The sequence below is a fragment of the Bubalus kerabau genome, chromosome 12, assembly GCF_029407905.1.
Source record: "Bubalus kerabau isolate K-KA32 ecotype Philippines breed swamp buffalo chromosome 12, PCC_UOA_SB_1v2, whole genome shotgun sequence".
Taxonomy (NCBI): Eukaryota; Metazoa; Chordata; class Mammalia; order Artiodactyla; family Bovidae; genus Bubalus; species Bubalus kerabau.
In genome coordinates this window covers 88,117,667-88,137,733 of record NC_073635.1, presented here as the reverse complement: position 1 = coordinate 88,137,733, position 20,067 = coordinate 88,117,667, and the positions used below count along the sequence as shown (strand labels likewise).

The 20,067-nt window shown below is 45.7% G+C and overlaps 1 protein-coding gene and 1 long non-coding RNA gene across 2 annotated transcripts in view; one reads left to right on the top strand and one right to left on the bottom strand.

Moving 5' to 3' along the window:
* MYO16 (myosin XVI) overlaps window positions 1–20,067 on the bottom strand; it is a 518,261-nt gene that overhangs the window by 202,951 nt on the left and 295,243 nt on the right. The window contains exon 17 of the mRNA XM_055543007.1: window positions 142–253. Coding sequence (XP_055398982.1) covers window positions 142–253 — 112 coding nt within the window. The remainder of the gene's footprint in view (window positions 1–141; window positions 254–20,067) is intronic.
* On the top strand, window positions 6,843–19,002 carry LOC129624767 (uncharacterized). The gene is made up of 3 exons (XR_008701161.1): window positions 6,843–7,209; window positions 10,651–10,838; window positions 18,009–19,002. It is a non-coding gene; the product is annotated as an uncharacterized LOC129624767 (long non-coding RNA).

Here is a 20,067-nt window from a genome sequence, read left to right as displayed (position 1 = left end):
CCCTGGGCATAATGTTTGCTCATGTCTCTCTCCCACTAGCATGCAAGCTCCACGAGGCAGAGGAATGTTTCTGAATGAATAACTTTTACAAACTAGCAGAGGGTTGATTTCCTCAGTGGAATATTTAACCGCATGACTCACCAAGTTACTGAAGCCGATTACATTGAGGGCTTGTTTCAAAACAGCAAATTTCTCCCTGTTCAGAGAATGCTCTGCTGCTGATATATCTTCTCTAAGGGTCTGGCGCAAATACCTGTGAGGAGGAAAAGCACATGGTTTTATGGCTTGGCTTGTCAACAAACCCCAGCGGTGAAGTCACCTCAGCCATGTCTGGTCTCCAGAATGATGGACATCACCTGGACACTGTGTCCCTGTGGTATTTATCCGGCTTTGGTCCCTAAGAGCACATGCTGTTTCCGGAAGGAGGAAGGAAGGTTCTTGTTGTACCAGAACGTATTTACAGTGTTTTCCTTGGTTCTCACTTGAGTGGCTCCCCTCCTCAGAGAAGGTCATGAGTACTTTGTGTATTTCATATAGAAATCTAGCAGATTCTACCGCACGCTTTGTAATTCATATTTGTAGTCAAGATTTTAAACTGAGAGCAATCTACGATTTCTTCTCGTCAATATCTTTTAATTACGAGGTGGATGATTAATTCATGGATTTATCCCTTTTGTTCAAAAAGCACAAAAAGGAAAAAAGAAGTTGACAGTGTTAATTGCTCAGTTGTCTGACTCTGCGACAGCATGGACGGCAGCCCACCAGGCTCCTACGTCCATGGGATTCCCCAGGCAAGAACACTGGAGTGAGTTGCCATTTCCTTCTCCAGGGGATCTTCCCGACCCAGGGATCGAACCCAGTCCTCCCACATTGCAGGCAGATGCTTTACCGTCTGAGCCACCAGGGTGGCCCTAAGCACAAAGGACTCGCCTACCAAATACACAACACGAACACTTGAGGATATAAAGAGCTTATCCTTGGAGGCTCAAGAACACACATGGTGTGTCCACAGGCAGAGACAAGGGAAAAAACATGGCTGGGATGCAACACGGAAGCAGAATAACAGAGAAGGCCTTGGCCTGTTCGCCGGAGTGCAGAAAGGGAACCCGGGGAAAGGCTGTGGGCCAGGATGAGGCTGCGGTTTCAAGAGCTGACATTTGAGTAAGGATTGCCCAGGCAAATCCGAGATCCAAGGCGATCCTTGGAATAACTGGCACCACATGCAAAGGCACACAGGCAGGACCATGTGATGTGTGTTTGCTGGAAACTTGCGTTGTTTGGCACAGTTGGAGCCTCTGGGGAGAGAGGCGGAGGGTGATGAGGCCAGACAAGGAGCCAGGGCCCTGTGTGTCCTGCAGAAGAGTTTCCATGGTGGCGTGGAAGTGATGGCTGCACCCAGGGTCTTGAAGCAAGAAAGACGGGCGGCTCAGCAGGGATTTCCCCGCAGCCAGTGAGATGGCCTGGAATTAGCACTCAGCAGCTGTAGTAGTTCAGTCGCTCAGTCGTGTGTGACTCTGTGCAACCCCGTGGACTGCAGCCTGCCAGGCTCCTTTGTCCATGGGATTCTCCAGGCAACAATACTGGAGTGGGTTGCCATGCCCTTCTCCAGGGGATCTTCCCAACCTGGATCTCCTGCATTGCAGGCAGATTCTTCACCGACTGAGCTACGAGGAAGGCCTGGGAAGAGATGAGGCAAAGAAATGAGCTGGCAGGTCTAGGGAGAGACCAGCAGTGAAGAGAAGTGGAGGAGATGGAGAGGCAGGTGGGCGAGAGGAGGGCTAGCTGTTCACAGGGTTGGTGGGGGGGACGTGTCAGTGGCGCTTTGTAAGTTTCCATCTGGGGAAGCGGGGTGCAGCGGGCCTCAGTCAGTCAGGGGGGCTTCTCGATAGGAGGAGTGCGTTCTTGAGAGAGGAAGACAGAGTTGATCATGGCTGTGTTCGTTCACTTTGAAGTACCTGCTAGAAGTTCATGTGGTGTTCTAAGAAATAATCGGCTAGAAGGATCTGAAATTCAGAAAAGTCCAGAAAATAAGCCCTGGAAGTCATCAACACGAAGACGACTAAAATCACGGGAGTGGATGAGCACCCTGGAAAGAAGGTTCCCGCATTTTACGAATGAAGACGGGGCAAGGGGAGGGAGTGACAGCAGGCAGGTGCAGACTCTGTTGGTGTAGATGAGGGGTCTGAAAGGCCTTCTTTGCCCTTGACCTTGGCTGGGATGGGGGTCAAAGTGAAAGAGCCCACCGGATGGGGTGGGGAGTGGGGAGATCTCAGGAGGCTTATATGGTGAGGCAGATGCACATTAAGACTGGAGGAAATGAAAAGACAGAGGAGGAAGGAGAGGGTCTGGACTCGGTGCCCATCGGCCCAGTGGAAGGACACTGCCTTCCCCACATTTGGGTCGGGCGATGAATACCGTCCGGTCACCGGACGTCTCAGGGAGTACAGGGACCCCTTCTCATGGCCTCAGTTTCTCTAGGACAGAATGTAGTCGAGGTTTAGATGAGGGAAAGTGGACTTGAGGAATGGACTGAGAATCTAAGCCACTGGCTGTGGACAAGGGACATTGTGGTCAAGCAGAGGGCTTCCCAGGTGGTGCCAGTGGAAAAGAACTCACCTGCCAATGCAGGAGACACAGGAGAGGTGGGTTCGATCCCTGGGTGAGGAAAGTCCCCTGGAGGAGGGAATGGCAACCCACTCCAGTATTCTTGCCTGGAGAATCCCAGGGACAGAGGAGCCTGATGGGCTACAGTTCATAGGGCCACAGAGAGTCAGATATGACTGAAGTGACTCAGCAGGCATGGAGCCAAGCAGGGATTCACTGGAGGTTTAGTGAAGCAGCTGAGGACCCCAGGGAGCTGCTGGCCAGCTTCAGCGGGGCTCTCTCTTTCTCCGAGGATAGGCGAGCTGGGGGTTGGGGCCTTGGACCAAAAGGAAAAGGTCACGGGCTACCATGCTAGCAAGGGGTTGAGTTAGGATGGTCAGAGCCGTATGGCCTAAAATTCACAAAATTCTAGTGACTAAAAGGTCTTAATGATAAGAAGCTGTAACCAGTCTTAATTCTTCCTGTTCTTACAGAAGTTTTCCATCCATCTTTGCTGGTGTCATCTTTTCTTTTCTGCTTGTAACATAGGATAGAATTCCATTCAGAGTGGTTACTTGACATCTTGTAAAGAACAATTAGCTCTCATTAACATTACAGAGTCAAATATGCAAAACACCACGGTTCCTTTCCACATTCTTGCAAGTTAATCAGTTAATAAACTCCCCCTACGGAGAATTCAGGTATTTCTTTAAACCTCAGCATCTCCCACTTTGTGTCTTTATGGTGGGAATTTACGGTAGCTCTGACCTACTCCATGAAGCAGTTAAATTCTGGGCAGAAGGAACCATTGGCGTTAATCTGGGTAATTTAGACAGGGCTATTAAATCTGTAATGGCTCATGAGAAACCAGATCAAAACTGGGGGTTTTCCAGGGCAGCTGACCTGATGGCAGGAATGATGCCTGAAGACTGTCTGTGTTTTCCTCGATAATCAGAAAACGTGTTGGTATGAGGACAATGCAAAAAAAAAAAAAAAAAACTAGATCTCAATGTCTTCTATACAAACTTTACAATCCTTCTACTTTTCAGTAAGGCCAAGGTTGATTTCACTAGAAATATAGGTCTTTACTTAACAGCCAAACTCTATCTTAAAGTGGGAAGGTGAGTATCAGGAAAAAAAAAAATCAAATGTCTACATTTTAGACATTAAAAGTACTTTTTTTCCCTTTGAAATCATTTAATAATGAAACCGCACATATGGCAGGAGCTTGAGCAGCTCCAGGAGACGGGGACGGACAGGGAAGCTGGTATGCCGCAGCCCACGGGGTCGCAAGAGTCGGCATGACCGAGCAAGGGAACAACAAGGTCACACAGGCAGGAAGATCCTGGAAAAGTACGCCTGGCAAAACAGTGCAACCAAGAACGCAGCAGAGCTCTGTCTGACCCTTTCTGATGGCATTTTAAACTTTTATTATCCATAAAATGGAATAAAAGTAGGTTAAATGTGAAATTTAAAACAATTCATTTCTCCTTCATGATGACTTTATGTTAATTAAATACGACACTATGTGTGATATGCTTTCTAAACTCAGATTGCAATGTACACATAGAATAGGAGTATTTCCTGGAAAAAAATGTATCTTGCATATGTGGAGAGCTTTTTCAGCATGCTCGGTCACTAATGAATCTCTTTAATAAGATATATAGCTAAGTCAAACGAAATACGGAACATTTTGAGAAATTACAACACACGCTATTAACCATGTAGAATATTTTAAACTGTAAAATATACTTGTCTGTTTGCCAATAGACAAAAGTAATAAACAGATAAAGAGATCAAAATTTTCACTTCCTGATTATTTTCTCCCCCAGTGTGAATCATTTGAAGATTGACAACCACGTGGTTTTAACACTTGAACAGAGGCAGGAATGACCGTGGGCCACGGTTGACTGACGTCCCTGTAGACGAGCCAGGCTCCGTTGATGCTTTTCCCTGATCTCAACACCGTGGTTGAGACCCACCCGGACAAATCTGTGCAAGTGTTTTGTCTGATAGCTTCGGACTCTGTCACCTATCCATTGACAGTCGCACACGTCACGGCAGGTTGGCACATGCCAGGAGCACTTGTCAGCAACTGAACAGGGACGACCACAAGGGCCTCTGCCGTCTGCCTCTGCGGAGATGGGACCCTGTAGTGCTGCAGCTGCTCACCTGCGACACCCCCACAGGGAATTCAGGGCGGAGAGGGAGGCACTCTGTGCTCCAAGGAAACTGGTGGAAGACATCTTCAGATGGACAGATGTTTTCAGGAACTGATTTCGTGATCCCAATCCTCGCATCTCCTCAGATGTTGAAGTGCACTGAATCCCTTTGTGGTGACATCAGCTCCTCGTGACTAGCAGAAAAGTTTTTGTAAAGTAGGCGCTTGATGGCATCGAGCTCCCCCTTCAGCAAAATCTCATATTTGGACCTTCCCCAGTGCCTCTCTGGAGCGGCCTCTCAGAGCGAGCTGTGGTGCTCGCTCCCCAGCTGGAGTCCTCATTTTGCACCAAATAATAACTCACAGCTCACACTGTGCATCGTTTTTAGTTGACACACAATTTCCAGTATTCAGATCTTAGAATATCAATCTTCAGGGTCTTTCATGGCATCTTTTGTGTCTTGAAAGCCATATACTTGTAGCTCAAGCAGTCTGCTTGTATCATCTCCTCTCAGCTCATGCAGAACTCGGAACAGCAGCATTTGGCAACGCGGACGTGTCTGACCAGAGACAGAAACATCAGCAACGTGTCATTTGTGGAACCAGGAACTGTTGCTGTTCTATTTTCAAAAGGTGGACAGACCAGGGGACGCTCCGGGTGTTGTCCTGCCACAGAGCAGAAGACCGTAACATGGAGGCTGGACCTTGTTAAAAACAGTTGGTGGGTTAATACTCTTTGATTAACTGGACTCAAAAGGAAAGGTGGTGAGAACTGAAAACACGTGTCAGACACTTCACTGGAGGTTCCAGAAGCACTTCCATTCATCTTCAGATTGATCCTGAAAAGTAGAACTATCGTTGTGCCCATTGTGATGAGGGAACTGAAGGGCGTTTAAGATTTCCAAGCCCGCACCTGCCCGGCGGACAGCACCCTCTGTGCCTCTCAGCCCTCCTGCGAGGGGCCGGGAGGAGAGGAGAGGCTGAACAGCACCACAAGGCACCTTCCTCAAGTTACAATTGGGCTTAAAAATGGGGTCGAAGGAAAATGAGACGTGGAATTACTATTACACACGGATGGGTTTTAAACAGAATGCAAAGTCTCACGAGGTTTTAAGATTCCACAGCATAGTTTATGATTATTCGATTCTGTCTCAACTCTATACTGTATTACAGGGACAAAATGGAGTAGCTGGTAACTGAGCAGGACCCCATGGGACCTTCCAGGGACAGACGCCCCTGAACCTCCACCTGCCTCTTGTTTGTGGGCAAGTTTAGCTCCCTAGATCTTCCCCCCGTTCCAAAGAATAAACTTAATCAGAGAAATGAGAACATGCAGAAACAGAGGAAAACAGTCAAGTAGGACAAAATTATAATAGCCTGATCAGAACTGATGTCTTCGAAATGTGGTGCTGGAGAAGACTCTGGAGAGGCCCTTGGACAGCAAAGATCAAACCAATCAATCTTAAAGGAAATCTACCCCAAATAATTATTGGGATGACTGATGCTAGAGGTGAAGCTCCAGTATTTTGGTCACCTGATGTGAACAGTGGACTCATTGGAAAAGACCCTGATGCTGGGAAAGATTGGGGGCAGGAGGAGAAGGGGGCGACAGAGGATGAGATGGCTGGATGGCATCACCAACTCAACGGACATGAGTTTGAGCTACTCCAGCAGATAGTGAAGGACAAGGAAGTCTGGCATGCTGCAGTCCATGGGGTTGAGAAGAGTTGGACACGACTTAGCAACTGAACACAACAATCATTAAACAATGATTAATGATTAAACAAAGTCAAGGACCTTTAGTTCTTCCTCAAGAGCTATAGACACTATTCTTTAGCCATGTCCTTGAGCTGTTTTGCAGATACTGAAACCCCCACCAGGTGGGAGATGTAAACTATATTCTGCTTTCAACAACTATATTCTATTCTATATATAGACCCCAAACGGGTTGAAACCAGAAGGTTGATGACATTGGCTCCTGACCACTTCACCACCAGCCAATCAGAAGACTGTCTGTGAGCTGATCACACACCCTGCAGCCTCTAGCTCCCTCATTCTTCAAGGCCATTCCCTGGAAATCACTGGGGAATTTGGATCTAGTGAGTTTTAGCTGCCTGGACGCTAATGGGACATAGCAATGGCTGTTTCAGTCACACTCCTGTGACTGGATGAACTCATTTGTTAGTTCCAGAAAAGAGTTTTGCTTGGGGTAGGTTCCTTGGGTATCTCCCCTCTCCTTTGTTGCTTTTTTATATAAAACATGATGGTGATTTATTCTGAACAACTAAGTTTATAAATCTCATTTTTATGGATCAGGATGAGAAAAGCACATCTGTACCAAAGAAACAAATGACTTTGTTTTCACTCACATTAAAAATAATAGCAAAGCAGGTGACTAGGTGTTAAACTGAAAGGCACAAAATCCCACTCGGCTCTGAAGGTTTTCATTACAAGTTAAATTTAAGGTGAGCCAGTAACAAGAAATGTTGACTTATGCTATTTCTAATCAACTGTTCCATCGCTCCAATCTGTTGACTGTTGCGAGTATTCCAGGAACGCATGTCCTAAGGTGCGGCAAAAATCTTGCTTGTGTCTGTGGTGTGTATATGCCTGTGAGTGTGTGAGTGAAGGGGGTATGTGTGTATGTATTGATAACTTAGGCTTTGCCATAAAGGGACACAGATTCTGGAATACATTTCCTATGGGTAGAGGGGCAAATTAAAATCGCTAATCCCCCAGGGTATGGCACCGCTGAGACGAGGGGGACGGAATTCAAGGTGGCAGCGATTTGATCCGAGTATCAAACAATGACCTTTTGCAAAAGAAGCAGAATTTCAAGGGCGTGGTACCCCCCGGGGCACCTGCACCTCCCTTCTCAGAGCCCAGCCTGACACAGCACAGCTGTGAACTTGCAACTGGCGGGTGAATGAGTCCTGCAGATGTGATGTGCGGCATTGTGAACCAGTCTACCAAGGCGTACTATACGCATCAAAGTTCTGCTAAACCTTAATAGTTATCCCCACAAAAAAAGAAATGATGATTACGGGAGGTGACGGAGGTGCTAAATAGCACTAGAGCCACATCCTATTTCAACGTTTAAATGTATCAAACCAGCACGTTGTCCAGCTTCAACCCACACAGCCGTGTTAGTCTCAGTCGTGCCTGGCTCTTTGCAGCCTCATGGACTGTAGCCCGCCAGGCTCCTCTGTTCATGGGATTCTCCAGGCAAGAATACTGGAGTGGTTGCCATGCCCTCCTCCAGGGGACTTTCCTGACCAAGGGGTTGGACCCGGGTCTCCTACCCTGCAGGCAGATTCTTTACTGCCTGAGCCACCAGGGAAGCCCAAGCTCACCACACGAAGCTGTATGTCAATTACATCTCAAAAATTAACTGACTTGATTTAAAAAACACAAGAACCAACAGAAACAGCCACGCTGGCCGTGCTCATCGGGCCTCTTGGTTCAGCAGACGGCGGACGGCTCTTCTATGCCCACACGAGTGCCCAGCACACACGGGGAGAGCAGCCTCCAGTGGAAACGCTGTAACGGGGGTCCCTCCTTCAAACCACGTGCCTGCCCCTTCACCAGGGCTCACAGACCACAGACGGTGATTTTTTGCTGGTGTTTGATCTGCCGCATAAACAACAGAAGAACAATGTCTTCTGACCGTGGGCAAAGCTGCCTTCTACTTGGGGAAGTTTAATATGTAAGCAGAAACCAGATAAGGCCCAAACCAGACAGTCGGCATCAACAAAGACAGCCCTGTTTACCAGCTGACGGAGGAAGATGGCCGCACACTCCTTCCTGCTCCCCCACCCCCACCCTGCTCCTCAAAGGAAATTCTTTTCTTGACTGTTTTAAAACAATCTGGAAAGTATTAACCAATTTTAAATCCTCCCTCCATGGAATATGAATAAGATTTTTTTTTTAATTAACCACAGGTTCAGATCCATAAATCTCCCCCAATGAAAATGTTAATCTATTAGCCGCAAACTGTTTTGTTTGGAGACAGGAAACCCTGCCCGTGGTCCTAGGAGAAGAACAGAATCCGTTTAATAAATTACGCATTCAGAATGACTTCGGGTCTTGTGACATTCCCAGAATAGTTTGTCCATATTTTTCTCATCAGTCAGAATATTTCTGCAAAACATCTGGTGGGACAAACTCTAAACTCTCACCATCTTTCCAACGGGGGTGGGGGTGGGGGCGGTTGGTGCGTCTGATAAAGTCGTTTAGTTCTTGAACACAGAGGTGGAGAGGCAAGAACAGAGCGGCTGCCTCCAGCACAAAGGGTCCAGGACACGGATCTGGGGGTTGAACCCCAGGCTGCACTCCATCCCCAGCCCTGTGTCTGGAGGGGACTCCTTCCTGCCAGCGGAAGGGGCGTCCTTTCCTCCTCGCAGAGACATAGAGGACCAGCAGTGATTACATGGATGACTCAGTGAGATGGGAAGAAAGGGACATTTTTGCTCAGAGCCGGGGTCAGGGTCTGGCTTTTATGAACCTGTTTAACTCTCCAAGGCCTGGGGCGGGGGGGAGGGGGGGGGTGCTGCGTCTGCTGGGTGGAGTAGGGGGGCTTCATACTTCCCCCAAGTCCAGGTCACAGCAGACCAGCTCAGGTTCTGCACGTGGGGAGGGGCAGCAGGTACGTCTGTATTCATCTGGCTCAGTCCAGGCTGAGCAGGTGCAAAAGTCCTCCTCGGGAAATCTCACCAAAAAGCTTTGTCTAGGGTCATACCCACAACACTGTGGTGAAGGATAACTCGACCTACCCTGGGGTTTGAAATCCTGACTGAGGCTGACACCTGCATGGGAACGCCGGTCATCTGCAAGTGTTCCAGAAGGTGACAGTCCCGCTCATGACCGTGTAGGCACGGTTACTGCTGATGCAGGGATTCCAGTGCTGGGACCCACTATGGACTTGCACGGGTGTTTGTGCAAGGTTACCCGTGTGACAGTGCCACGCTGGTGGCGGCTGTGGTTCGGCCGCTCAGTCGTGTCCAGCTGTGCGACCCCACAGACTGCAGCTCGTCAGGCTTCCCTGTCCTCCACCATCTCCCAGACTTTGCTCAAACTCATGTCCATCGAGTCGGTGATGCCATCCAACCATCTCATCCTCTGTCGTCCCCTTCTCCTCCTGCCTTCTATCTTTCCCAGCATCATGGTCTTCTCCAATCAGTCAGTTCTTCGCATCAGGTGGCCAAAGTATTAGAGCCTCAGCTTCAGCACCAGTCCTGCCAATGAATATTCAGGACTGATCTCCTTTAGGATGGACTGGTTGGATCTCCTTGCTCAAGACTCAAGAGTCTTCTCCAGCACCACAGTTCAAAAGCATCAATTCTTTGGTGTTCAGTCTTCGTTATGGTCCAACTCTCAAATCCATACATGACCAGTGAAAAAACCATGCTGCTGCTGCTGCTAAGTCGCTTCAGTCATGCCCGACTTTGTGCGACCCCATAGACGGCAGCCCACCAGGCTCCCCCGTCCCTGGGATTCTCCAGGCAAGAACACTGGAGTGGGTTGCCATTTCCTTCTCCAATGAAAAGTGAAAGTGAAGTCGCTCAGTCGTGTCTGACTCTGAGCGACCCCATGGACTGCAGCCCACCAGGCTTCTCCGTCCATGGGATTCTCCAGGTGAGAGGACTGGAGTGGGGTGCCATCGCCTTCTCCGTGTCAGAACCATAGCTTTGACTATAAGGACCTTTGTCAGCAAAGAGACCACCAAAGGCGAGTCTTTGAATCCCACCAGGGGGAGCACGCCAAGGAGCTGTCCCTCTGGACTGAAGAGCCTGAGTGTACAGGCGAGTCCCCCATCAGATCAACCTTCCCAAGTCTTACTGGCCTCATGTCAACTCTCTACTCAGCTGAAACTTTCCCCTAATGACAGCCTCGTGCGTGTTTTCCAGCCTCCCCACAACACTGCTCTGCTCATCAACCCTTCACTCTGTCCTGTTCCTGGGGGCCCCATCAGAGCTGGCCACCAGGCACCGTGACATTGACCATCTGCGCTTGGGAGCAGTCACCCAGATTCTCTTCCAGCCACACCCATGTGCCCAGGAAGATTCATCGAACAAAAAGGCTGTCCCTTCCAAAGGTAAGAGGGGTCTCCTCGCCCCACTGTCTTCAACCAGGACACTATCTTCTTGTCTTTACAGACCGGATCTGAAACATCAGCTTTTCTTGGGTCTTGAGCCTGAATGCTTTTGCATTGGAGCTCAAGCCACTGCCTCTCCTGGGGCTTTAGCTCACCCTCAGCAGCACTGGGGACTTCTCAGCCTCCATATCTGTGTGAAATCAATCAAGTATATATATATGAGCTTCCCTGGGTTCAGCAATAAAGAATCCACTGCCAATGCAGATGTGGGTTTGATTCCTAGGTTGGGAAGATCCTCTGGTGAAGGAAATGGCAACCCCTTCCAGTATTTCTGCCTGGGGAATCCCATGGACAGAGGAGCCTGGCAGGCTATAGTCCATGGGGTTTCAAAAGAGGCAGACACAACTTAGTGACTAAACAACAAATATATATATGTGTGTGTATGTATGTATATGTATGTGTATATATATATATATATACACATACACAAACACATACATGCATATATATGTCTATTACATACACACACAGACATATATAATATACATAGAGATTTATTCTTCCCCACTTTGTTCACACATTAACACACTTAAATAGTAAATAGTTTTCATTTAACATCTACAACTTATAGGTCATCAATTTGACTCTTTTTGGATAGAGATCATGACAACCATGTTCCTGATTCAGATTCTTATAAAATCTAACTCAGTACTGACTGTAAGATTGTTTCCACACACACCTGAACATTTCCATGTGTCTTTGGGTTTTCCAGATACACCTGCTTGGCTCTGTTTATACCCCATAGGTTTCCAACATGCCTGTGAGAGACCATAGGTAACTGGTTGATACAAAAGCAGTGAACAGAAACTCCACTTTTTTCTTTGATTAAAGGTTGGCAAAGTAAGAGAGAAAACGAGACCATAAAACTCAATCCTTCTTTCATCAGAAAAAAACCAAAACAAAGAAAACCCCAGTGATACTACAGTGAAGAATTTCTCTGGGAAATGTTCTCGTGAAAAGGAGCTTAGGGTAAGAGAGACAGACATGCACGTACATGATCAGAGGTGATGCATCCGCTTTAAATTCTTCAAGGAAGGGCCGAAGAGAGGTATGAGAAAGCAGATGGGGGGAGATGAGAAAACAGAACATTTCTAAACAGAAAAAGAGCTCACTTCATCAGTTTTCTGGCCTTTCTGGATAACGTAAGTAGACAAGTAGCACCCTTTCTGGAAAACAGTGCATGTCCAGAGCAGGCAGAAAGACACCCACCCGTGGGCAGAAGCTCATTGCCCTGGCATCAGAATAGCGTCCATGCTAGCGGGTCTCTGTCATCTGAATAAGAAACACCAGGCTCTCCTTTTCAGCAAGCTGGGATTTTTGTAAAGAAGTTAAAATGAGTAAGGTCAAAATATGCTACGTCCATAACTTTCATGAAGATTTTAAAACTAAAGTTCAGGAAAATCTCAACCACAATGCCTTATTAAAATGCAGGTAATGCATTAAAAAGTAATCTTGCCCAAGGCTAAGTGTGCAACCAGAAGATTTCAGAAGTGAAATATTAGAACTGGTTATCCCAGGAGAGATTCATAAATTAAACTAAATATCCCAGTTTTTCTTTCTGATAAATATCAATTCTCACTGAAAAGCTAAATAAAATTGTTCACACACACAAATACTCCTGTACTCACAACTGATCCTAATGATGTCTAGAAAAGGGGATGGGGAATGAGATGTCTAGTCTGAGCCCTACTATTCTATTGTACTTTTGCTCTTAGTTTTGAATATTTTCTAGCAAAATACTTTTGTTGAACCTGTCCTTGTGATTACAAATGTGCTACATATTTTCAATAAAAGAATATATTATATAAAAATACAGTATAATATTGTAACACGGAATTTAAAAAATCAGAGCCACGACCATCTAAAGGAAAAATGATTGTAACTAAGTCCTTAGCACTCAACATGAAATGTTAACATATTCTCAGTTCAGTTCAAAACTTCTCTGAACTACTGCAATATTTCCAGCTGAATGCTGAACTTGAACTACTTATTAGTAACAACAAAACACTATTCCCGAAACAACCGAGTTCAACCAAGTGCTCGAGTAAGTCCAGACAAGTGATCGCTGTGAGCTCCCCAAGGCTGCACTGTGTTTCTAGGTCGAAATCCTTCTATGTGAGAAAAGAACACTTGCAGAAAAGGCCCAGGCATGTTGCCTAACTGCCATTATTCCCTGACACTTAAAAATTAACTGAAAGTCAAAACTTCTGAAAACATTATTATTGACGGTGGGAATGACGTGCTTTATCTCTTTATCTCCAGATGCAATAGCCTCATTGTGATATGTCAATACGAGAAATCCAGGAAGTTACACAAGAATACTAAAAAGCCAGCAGTTATGCCTAGAGGTGTAGAGTAAGTAAAAAAAAGTTCAAAACTAGTTTTTCCAAAGAAGGATGCTGGAACCTTCAAAGCCAGTAGGCATGGCTGTTTTCCATGCCTACATATGTTCATCCATCCAGAGCAATAGTAAACATTCTGCTTCAGCTTTCCTCTCCAGTGCTGAGGAAATGAAATGATGCTGTGACCGAGCAGCAATCAGGTCACTCTTCAACTATTCCTACTACCCACTGTAGTATCATTCTTTGTAGAAATAATCTGATAGTTTTCTAAACCAATTCTACTCTTGACAATGTTAATAAGTAACACTTTAAAGGGAAATATGATGAAGCTCAGATACACCTTCCCTATCAGATTTACTTTAAATTTTCATATGTACAAAACTGCACATTTCCTTAGAAATAAATTTAAATGGATTTTGGGTACTGTGGATTCTTTAAACATTCTGCTGCTGCTGCTGCTAAGTCACTTCAGTTGTGTCCGACTCTGTGCGACCCCACAGACAGCAGCCCACCAGGCTCCCCCGTCCCTGGGATTCTCCAGGCAAGAACACTGGAGTGGGTTGCCATTTCCTTCTCCAATGCATGAAAGTGAAAAGTGAAAGGGAAGTCGCTCAGTCGTGTCCGACTCTTAGCGACCCCATGGACTGCAGCCTAGCAGGCTCCTCTGTCTGTGGGATTTTCCAGGCAAGAGTACTGGAGGGGGGTGCCATTGCCTTCTCCTTTAAACATTCTAGAAACATTATAAACATTCTCTGGTATCTTATTTCTCCCCAATCTGCTGCTTCTAACAACTTTAGTCTTTATATTTCAGGTGTGAAATATAAAGAGAGTTAACCCTTCAAAGAGTTAACCCTAACGCTCAAATTTTTTTGAAAATAAAAGGCTCTAAAACTAGGAAGATTTAAATCAGTAGGTATTCCCTTCTGATTTGTTAGAAGACATACAACTTAAAATTGAGGGGCGGGGAGGGGGGGGATGGTAAGGCAGAATTAAATTATGGTTTCCCAGGTGGCTCAGCGGTAAAGAATCAGCCTGCCAATGCAGGAGATGCGAGTTCAATCCCTGGGTCAGGAAGATCCCTGGAGAAGGAAATGGCAACCCACTCTAGTATTTCTTGCCTGGGAAAGTCCATGGATAGGGCAGCCAGACAGGCTGCAGTCCATGGGATTGTAAAAGAGTCAGACACAACTTAGTGACTAAAGAACAACAGGATTAACTTACACAAATTAACTAATAAAAGTTAAAAACCATAGCTGTCATTATTTAAAAAAAAAAATGAGGGTGATCACTGCCTATTTCCCTGCAGTGATGATTTTAGGAAAGCTTTATTTGAAAATCAGGTGGCATGGCCTCTTTCGATCTTTCTTTTTTCTTTCTCTTTTTCTTCTCCTCTCCAAGAGTGATGTTCCTGTCCCAAGCACAGCGGTAACAGAGGAGGTGGAGTACAAAGAAAAAACATCTAGCATTAATGTTTCATCTGTTCTGCGCTTTGTTTTCCTTCCTCTGGCTTCTAACCTTAATCAGCTGATTTGCTCACAGCTCTAAATTTCCTTCTCACTTCCCACTAATCTCCGTTTTCAGATAAGAAATCTCTTCCTGCTGAAATTGAAAAGCTTCCACTAAATGGAATCAATCACACTATCAGCCAAAGAGAAATCAAGATCCATTTGAAAAGGTCGGATAAAGTAGGACATTTACAATGTTGATGATGCTACATTTAAACAAGTGCACTGCGTCCTTATAATGACCTAGTTCAGGAAATTGCTGTGAAGTTTAATGATATGTTACTAAGTTACTCTGCATTTCAGCAGCCTCCATATGTTGTGATGTGAGCCTTGTAAATAATATTCTGGTAGCTAAAGCAGAAATTTAAAGGCAACATTTTATCAACCATAATTTAATTTGCCCAACATCTTATGCTAAAAGCGCAGTGCTTATGCTTGGACAATGGGTACTCATAAAAATGTTCGTGTACTTTTTCTTTTGGGGGCCAAAATTTCATTTCTTTCACTAGATGAACATTTTTATCATCACAGCAAATAATCTGTTTTGTTTATGCATCAATTTATTCTCTGTTATTTTCAGGTGTCTAATTTAATGCCAGTCATGCTTTCTTAGGCTTCCCAGGTGGCACAGTGGTGAAGAATCCACCTGCCAATGTAGGAGACGCAGCAGACAAGGGTTGGGGAAGATCCCTGGGTTGGGGAAGATCCCCTGGAGGAGGCAATGGCAACCCACTCCAGTATTCTTGCCTGGAGAATCCCATGGACGGAGGAGCCTAGCGGGCTACAGTCCATGGGGTCACAAGAGTTGGACAGGACTTAGTGAGTAAACCGCCAAGTCTGAGAGACAAGCCAATATTTGAAAAGGTGAATATTTTGGTGTTTTGAATCCTGAAATACTCCTTCATGTTTCAATCAACAATCGGTTTGATCAGAAGCTCTCAGTGTGCACTTCAATTAGCAACAGGATCAAATGTTAACAATTCTGTAAATGCCCTTCTCAGCCTACTGTCTAAGAGGCTTTATAATCTTGGGGGTTTTTCAAACATAAAAAAAAAAAATCCCTCGTCTAAGGGAAGTGAACTTCGAAGTAATGCAGATACTTAGAGGAAATGTGCTTGTAACAGTAATTCTATGATGCAAGACAAAGAAAAATTGTCAAATAATAGAGTTACTGTTTGAAACAATAATGAAGGATTAAAAAAAAAAAAAAACTCTAATCAAAGATGAGGTAAAACAAAGCACTTTTCATGAAATACAGGCCTCTTAGCCATGCTGGTATTCCTTGAAAGTGAGGAATTGATTATTTTACAGATTCAAAACACAGTCTATTTCTGCCAGTTAGTACACAAAACAGATTACTGCATTTACGCATAATTAAACTGACTTCGAGATATGAAGGAAAATTCAACGTTAGTTGAACAAAATTAATTTGCTCTGAGACAAGGAAGAAAATATGTTTGTAGTACCCAGAGCAGTAAAACATGGTATGCTAATTTTGAATTAGTTAGAACTTTGGTGGCCACAGTGAGCTTTTCATATCAATATCTACAGGAAGGGGCATTTCAATTCAGTCAATGTTTGGGAGACATTTTTTAAAGAAAATAAAAGGGCAAATGTGCATGGCTATCCATTTTCTGGACCCTTCGAGTGTATCTGTGGCTTACTCTTTCCAAGGGGGTCTTCTGAACATGGGATAGAATTCTCAGTAGGTGCTTTTCAAAGATGGAGGGGGCAGGGGGCCCCTGTCTGTCTATCTTGAGGTCCTGTCTCCTGCCACTGACCTCCAGTGACCTCCCATTCTGGCTGCCGCGTTCCTGAAATGGGTTCACTCCTGCAGATCACGCAGAACCACTCCTGCAGCAGACCCCAGCCCAGCCCGGCCTGGCACAGAGCCTGTCCTCTGTGGAAGCTGTGTCTGTGCCGAGCATCTCCAGCCATGGCTCCCACCGAGGCCCCAGCACAGTCCTGCATCCTGGGAGGGGGCTTGAGGCTGGTAGAACACACAGCCAGTGATCCTTCCTGGCAACAGTAAGGAAAGACTCTTTTCTGTGTAACTCAGGTCAAAATGTGCGTGCATGCGTGCTAAGTCGCTTCAGTCGTGCCTGACTCTTTGCAATCCCATGGACCACAGCCCACCAGGCTCCTCTGTCCATGGAATCTTCCAGGCAAGAGTACTGGAGTGGGTCGCCGTGCCCCCTCCAGGGGATCTTCCCGACCCAGAGACGGAACTGGAATCTCTTACATCTCCTGCCTAGGCAGGTGGGTTCTTTACCACTAGCGCCACCTGGGAAGCCCCTACAGATCAAAATACTTGAGTTTATTTCATTTTTAAAGCATTCACTGTGAAGAACACCTTGATACGATATCAGATTTATACCCAATATACCTCAGTCTCTTGTATACCTCAGTCACGTGGAAATGTGTGCGTTTTGAGTGTTCAGGGTCTCTTTTTATTACGAATGCATTTTGCAAAGGTTATCAGCAAGCAGTGATTTCCTGGTGAGGGTTTACAGGTGATTTTACGAAGCCAGTGCACTGGACGTAAGGGATGACTGAGAAATAGATCCGTCGTCACTGCTGGATGTTCTGTTTACTGTGAAATATTTAAACAGGTGGGAGAGTGCATTATTCCAAGCACACGCTCTTCTGTACCCGGACACACACACACACACACGTGCCATATTATACGTGACCCAACCACTTGTCAACATCAGCATGGGGTCACTATTGTGTCACGCCCTCCAGAGGCTTCTATTGACATTGATGTTTGTAGCACTTGTCTTCCTATGAAAGAGTTGGATTAATCTGTCTAAAAGCTAAAGCTCTGGACTAGCTGGGTCTAACAATATTCCCCAAATAAGTACAGAAGTGTTTAGAATCTGTCCAAATATTTAGCTACAATCAAATTTAGTTATATGCATTTCTTGGGTGCATATAAACATGCGTTCAGTCACACACACACACACACACACATCAGCGCAATCTATTCTACATACATAGATTGCTCATAAGTCTTAACCTAAAACCACTATTCACTCTAGATTTGTAGTGAAGGAAGAGTCCCTTCATTTCTCCAAAAAGGCCGTATTTTAGGTTGGTGCGAAAGTAATTGTGGTTTTGCACTGTTGAACTTTGCCATCTGATAACAGAATATATTCTTAAATAAATGTGGCTGTGTTATACATCATTTTAATGCACATTTCTCACTTTATGTTTTTCTGGTAATGACTTATTACTTGTTGTTTATTTTATATTTATTTTAGATTATAGAAACGATGTTAGACAAGTAGCAAATTCAACTGAGTTTTTTTATTCGAGTTCAAAATGGGTTGTTAAGCAGCGGAGACAACTCACTACGTCAAGAACGCATTTGGCCTGGGAACTGCTAACGAACGTACAATGCGATGGGGTTTGCAAAGGAGAGGAGAGCCTTGAAGATGCGGGGCGTGGTGGCCAGCCGTCAGAAGTTGACAACGGCCAGCTGAGAGCATCATCAAGCTGATCCTCTTACAACTACACGAGAAGCTGCCCAAGAACTCACCGTCGACCACTCTATGGTCTTGGCATTTGAAGCAAATTGGAAAAGAGAAAAAGCTTGATTAGTGGGTGTCTCTGGAGCTGACTGAAAATAAAAAAAAACTGTCATTTTGAAGTGTCATCTCTTATCCTACACGACAACAGCGAACCATTTCTCCATCTGATTGTGATGTGCAATGAAAAGTGGATTTTAAATGACAACCTGGCGATGGCCAGCTCAGTGGGTGGACAGAGAAGAAGCCCCAAAGCACTTCCCAAAGCCAAACTTGCACCCAAAAAATGGTCATGGTCACTGTTTGGTGGTCTGCTGCCAGTCTGAGCCACTAATTTTCTGAATCCTGGCAACACCATTACATCTGAGAACTATGCTCAGCAAATTGATGAGATGCATGGAAAATCTCACCGCTGGCACTGGTCAACAGAAAGGGCCAGTTCTCCTCCTAGACAACGCCTGGCTGCATGGCGCACAGTCAGCGCTTCAGAAGTTGAACAGACTGGGCTACAAAGCTTTGCCTCGTCTGCCATCTTCACCTGACCTCTTGCCAACCGAATACCGGTTCTTCGAGCATCTCAACAACTTTTTGCAGGGAAAATGGCTCCACGACCAGCAGGAGGCAGGAAATGCTTTCCAAGAGTTCGCCAAATCCCAAAGGACAGATTTTTATGCTACAGGAACAAGCAAACATTTGTTGTTGGTAAAAATAAGTTCATTGTAATGGTTCCTATTTTGATGAATAAAGACGTGCTTAAGCTGAGTTATAATGATTTCAAATCCAACCACAACTGCTTTCGTACCAACCTGAATATATCAGTAGCAAAGAGCACCTCCTAAGTGCACGTCTGGGACCGTGAGGACCAGATAAACTGAAACCTGAGTAAGGAGTGGCTCCTCGGCTCCCCAGCTGTGGCCTGAGCCTCAGCGTTCACAGGGACTTTGGTTTCTTCTGTTAACCAGGGGGCTGAGGTCCATGTGGGAAGGAGAATGTGGTTTTGGCCCTAGATGTCACACAAAGCCAGACAACCCAACGGCTTCTACCTCAATGGAAGAAACACCATAAAAACAAAACTCGTCCATAGACACAGACAAGCAACACGGAAACACATCTGGGTGGATTCTGGGAGGGCAAAGGGCACTCTACAGAAGTCACAACCACAGCCAGACCCTTCTTGGTTTCAGGCGTTTACATGCAGGCTACAGGTGCCCTTAGGACATTTTAACTAAAGAATTAGCATTAGAATGGTCCTGGGTCTTAAAAGGCCCTGAGCATTGGCCAAAGCCAGAGACACTCTCTAGCCTGCAGTGGTCCACAAGGTTTTGCCATCTGGGAAAGACCTGCTTTCCTGCAACACTCTTTCTCCTACAGATTGGCTGGGGGTGGGGTGGGGTGGCGATTGGGGATGACTCAAGCTCATTACATTTATTCAGTTCATTCGGTTCAGTAGCTCAGTCATGTCCGATTCTTCACATTTACTGTGAGCTTTATTTCCGTTATTATTACATCGGCTCCACCTCAGAGCAGCTGGCATTAGATCCTGGAGGCTGGGGACCGCTGCTCTAGGGAGTTAACCCTTGACCCGGGACTCTCCCAGCCTGGCCACCAAGGGACACCAAGTCACACCGAGTCACACCCCAAAGGACAAACACCAGGAGACATAAGCTTCCCTGAGCGGCTATCAGCAGACGAAATAAACAGCAATACTACAAGCTTGAGAGCTTCAGATAACACAGTGACTGGTTACAGACAGTAAAACAAGCATGTGGAAAACAAATAAAAGAACTGGAAA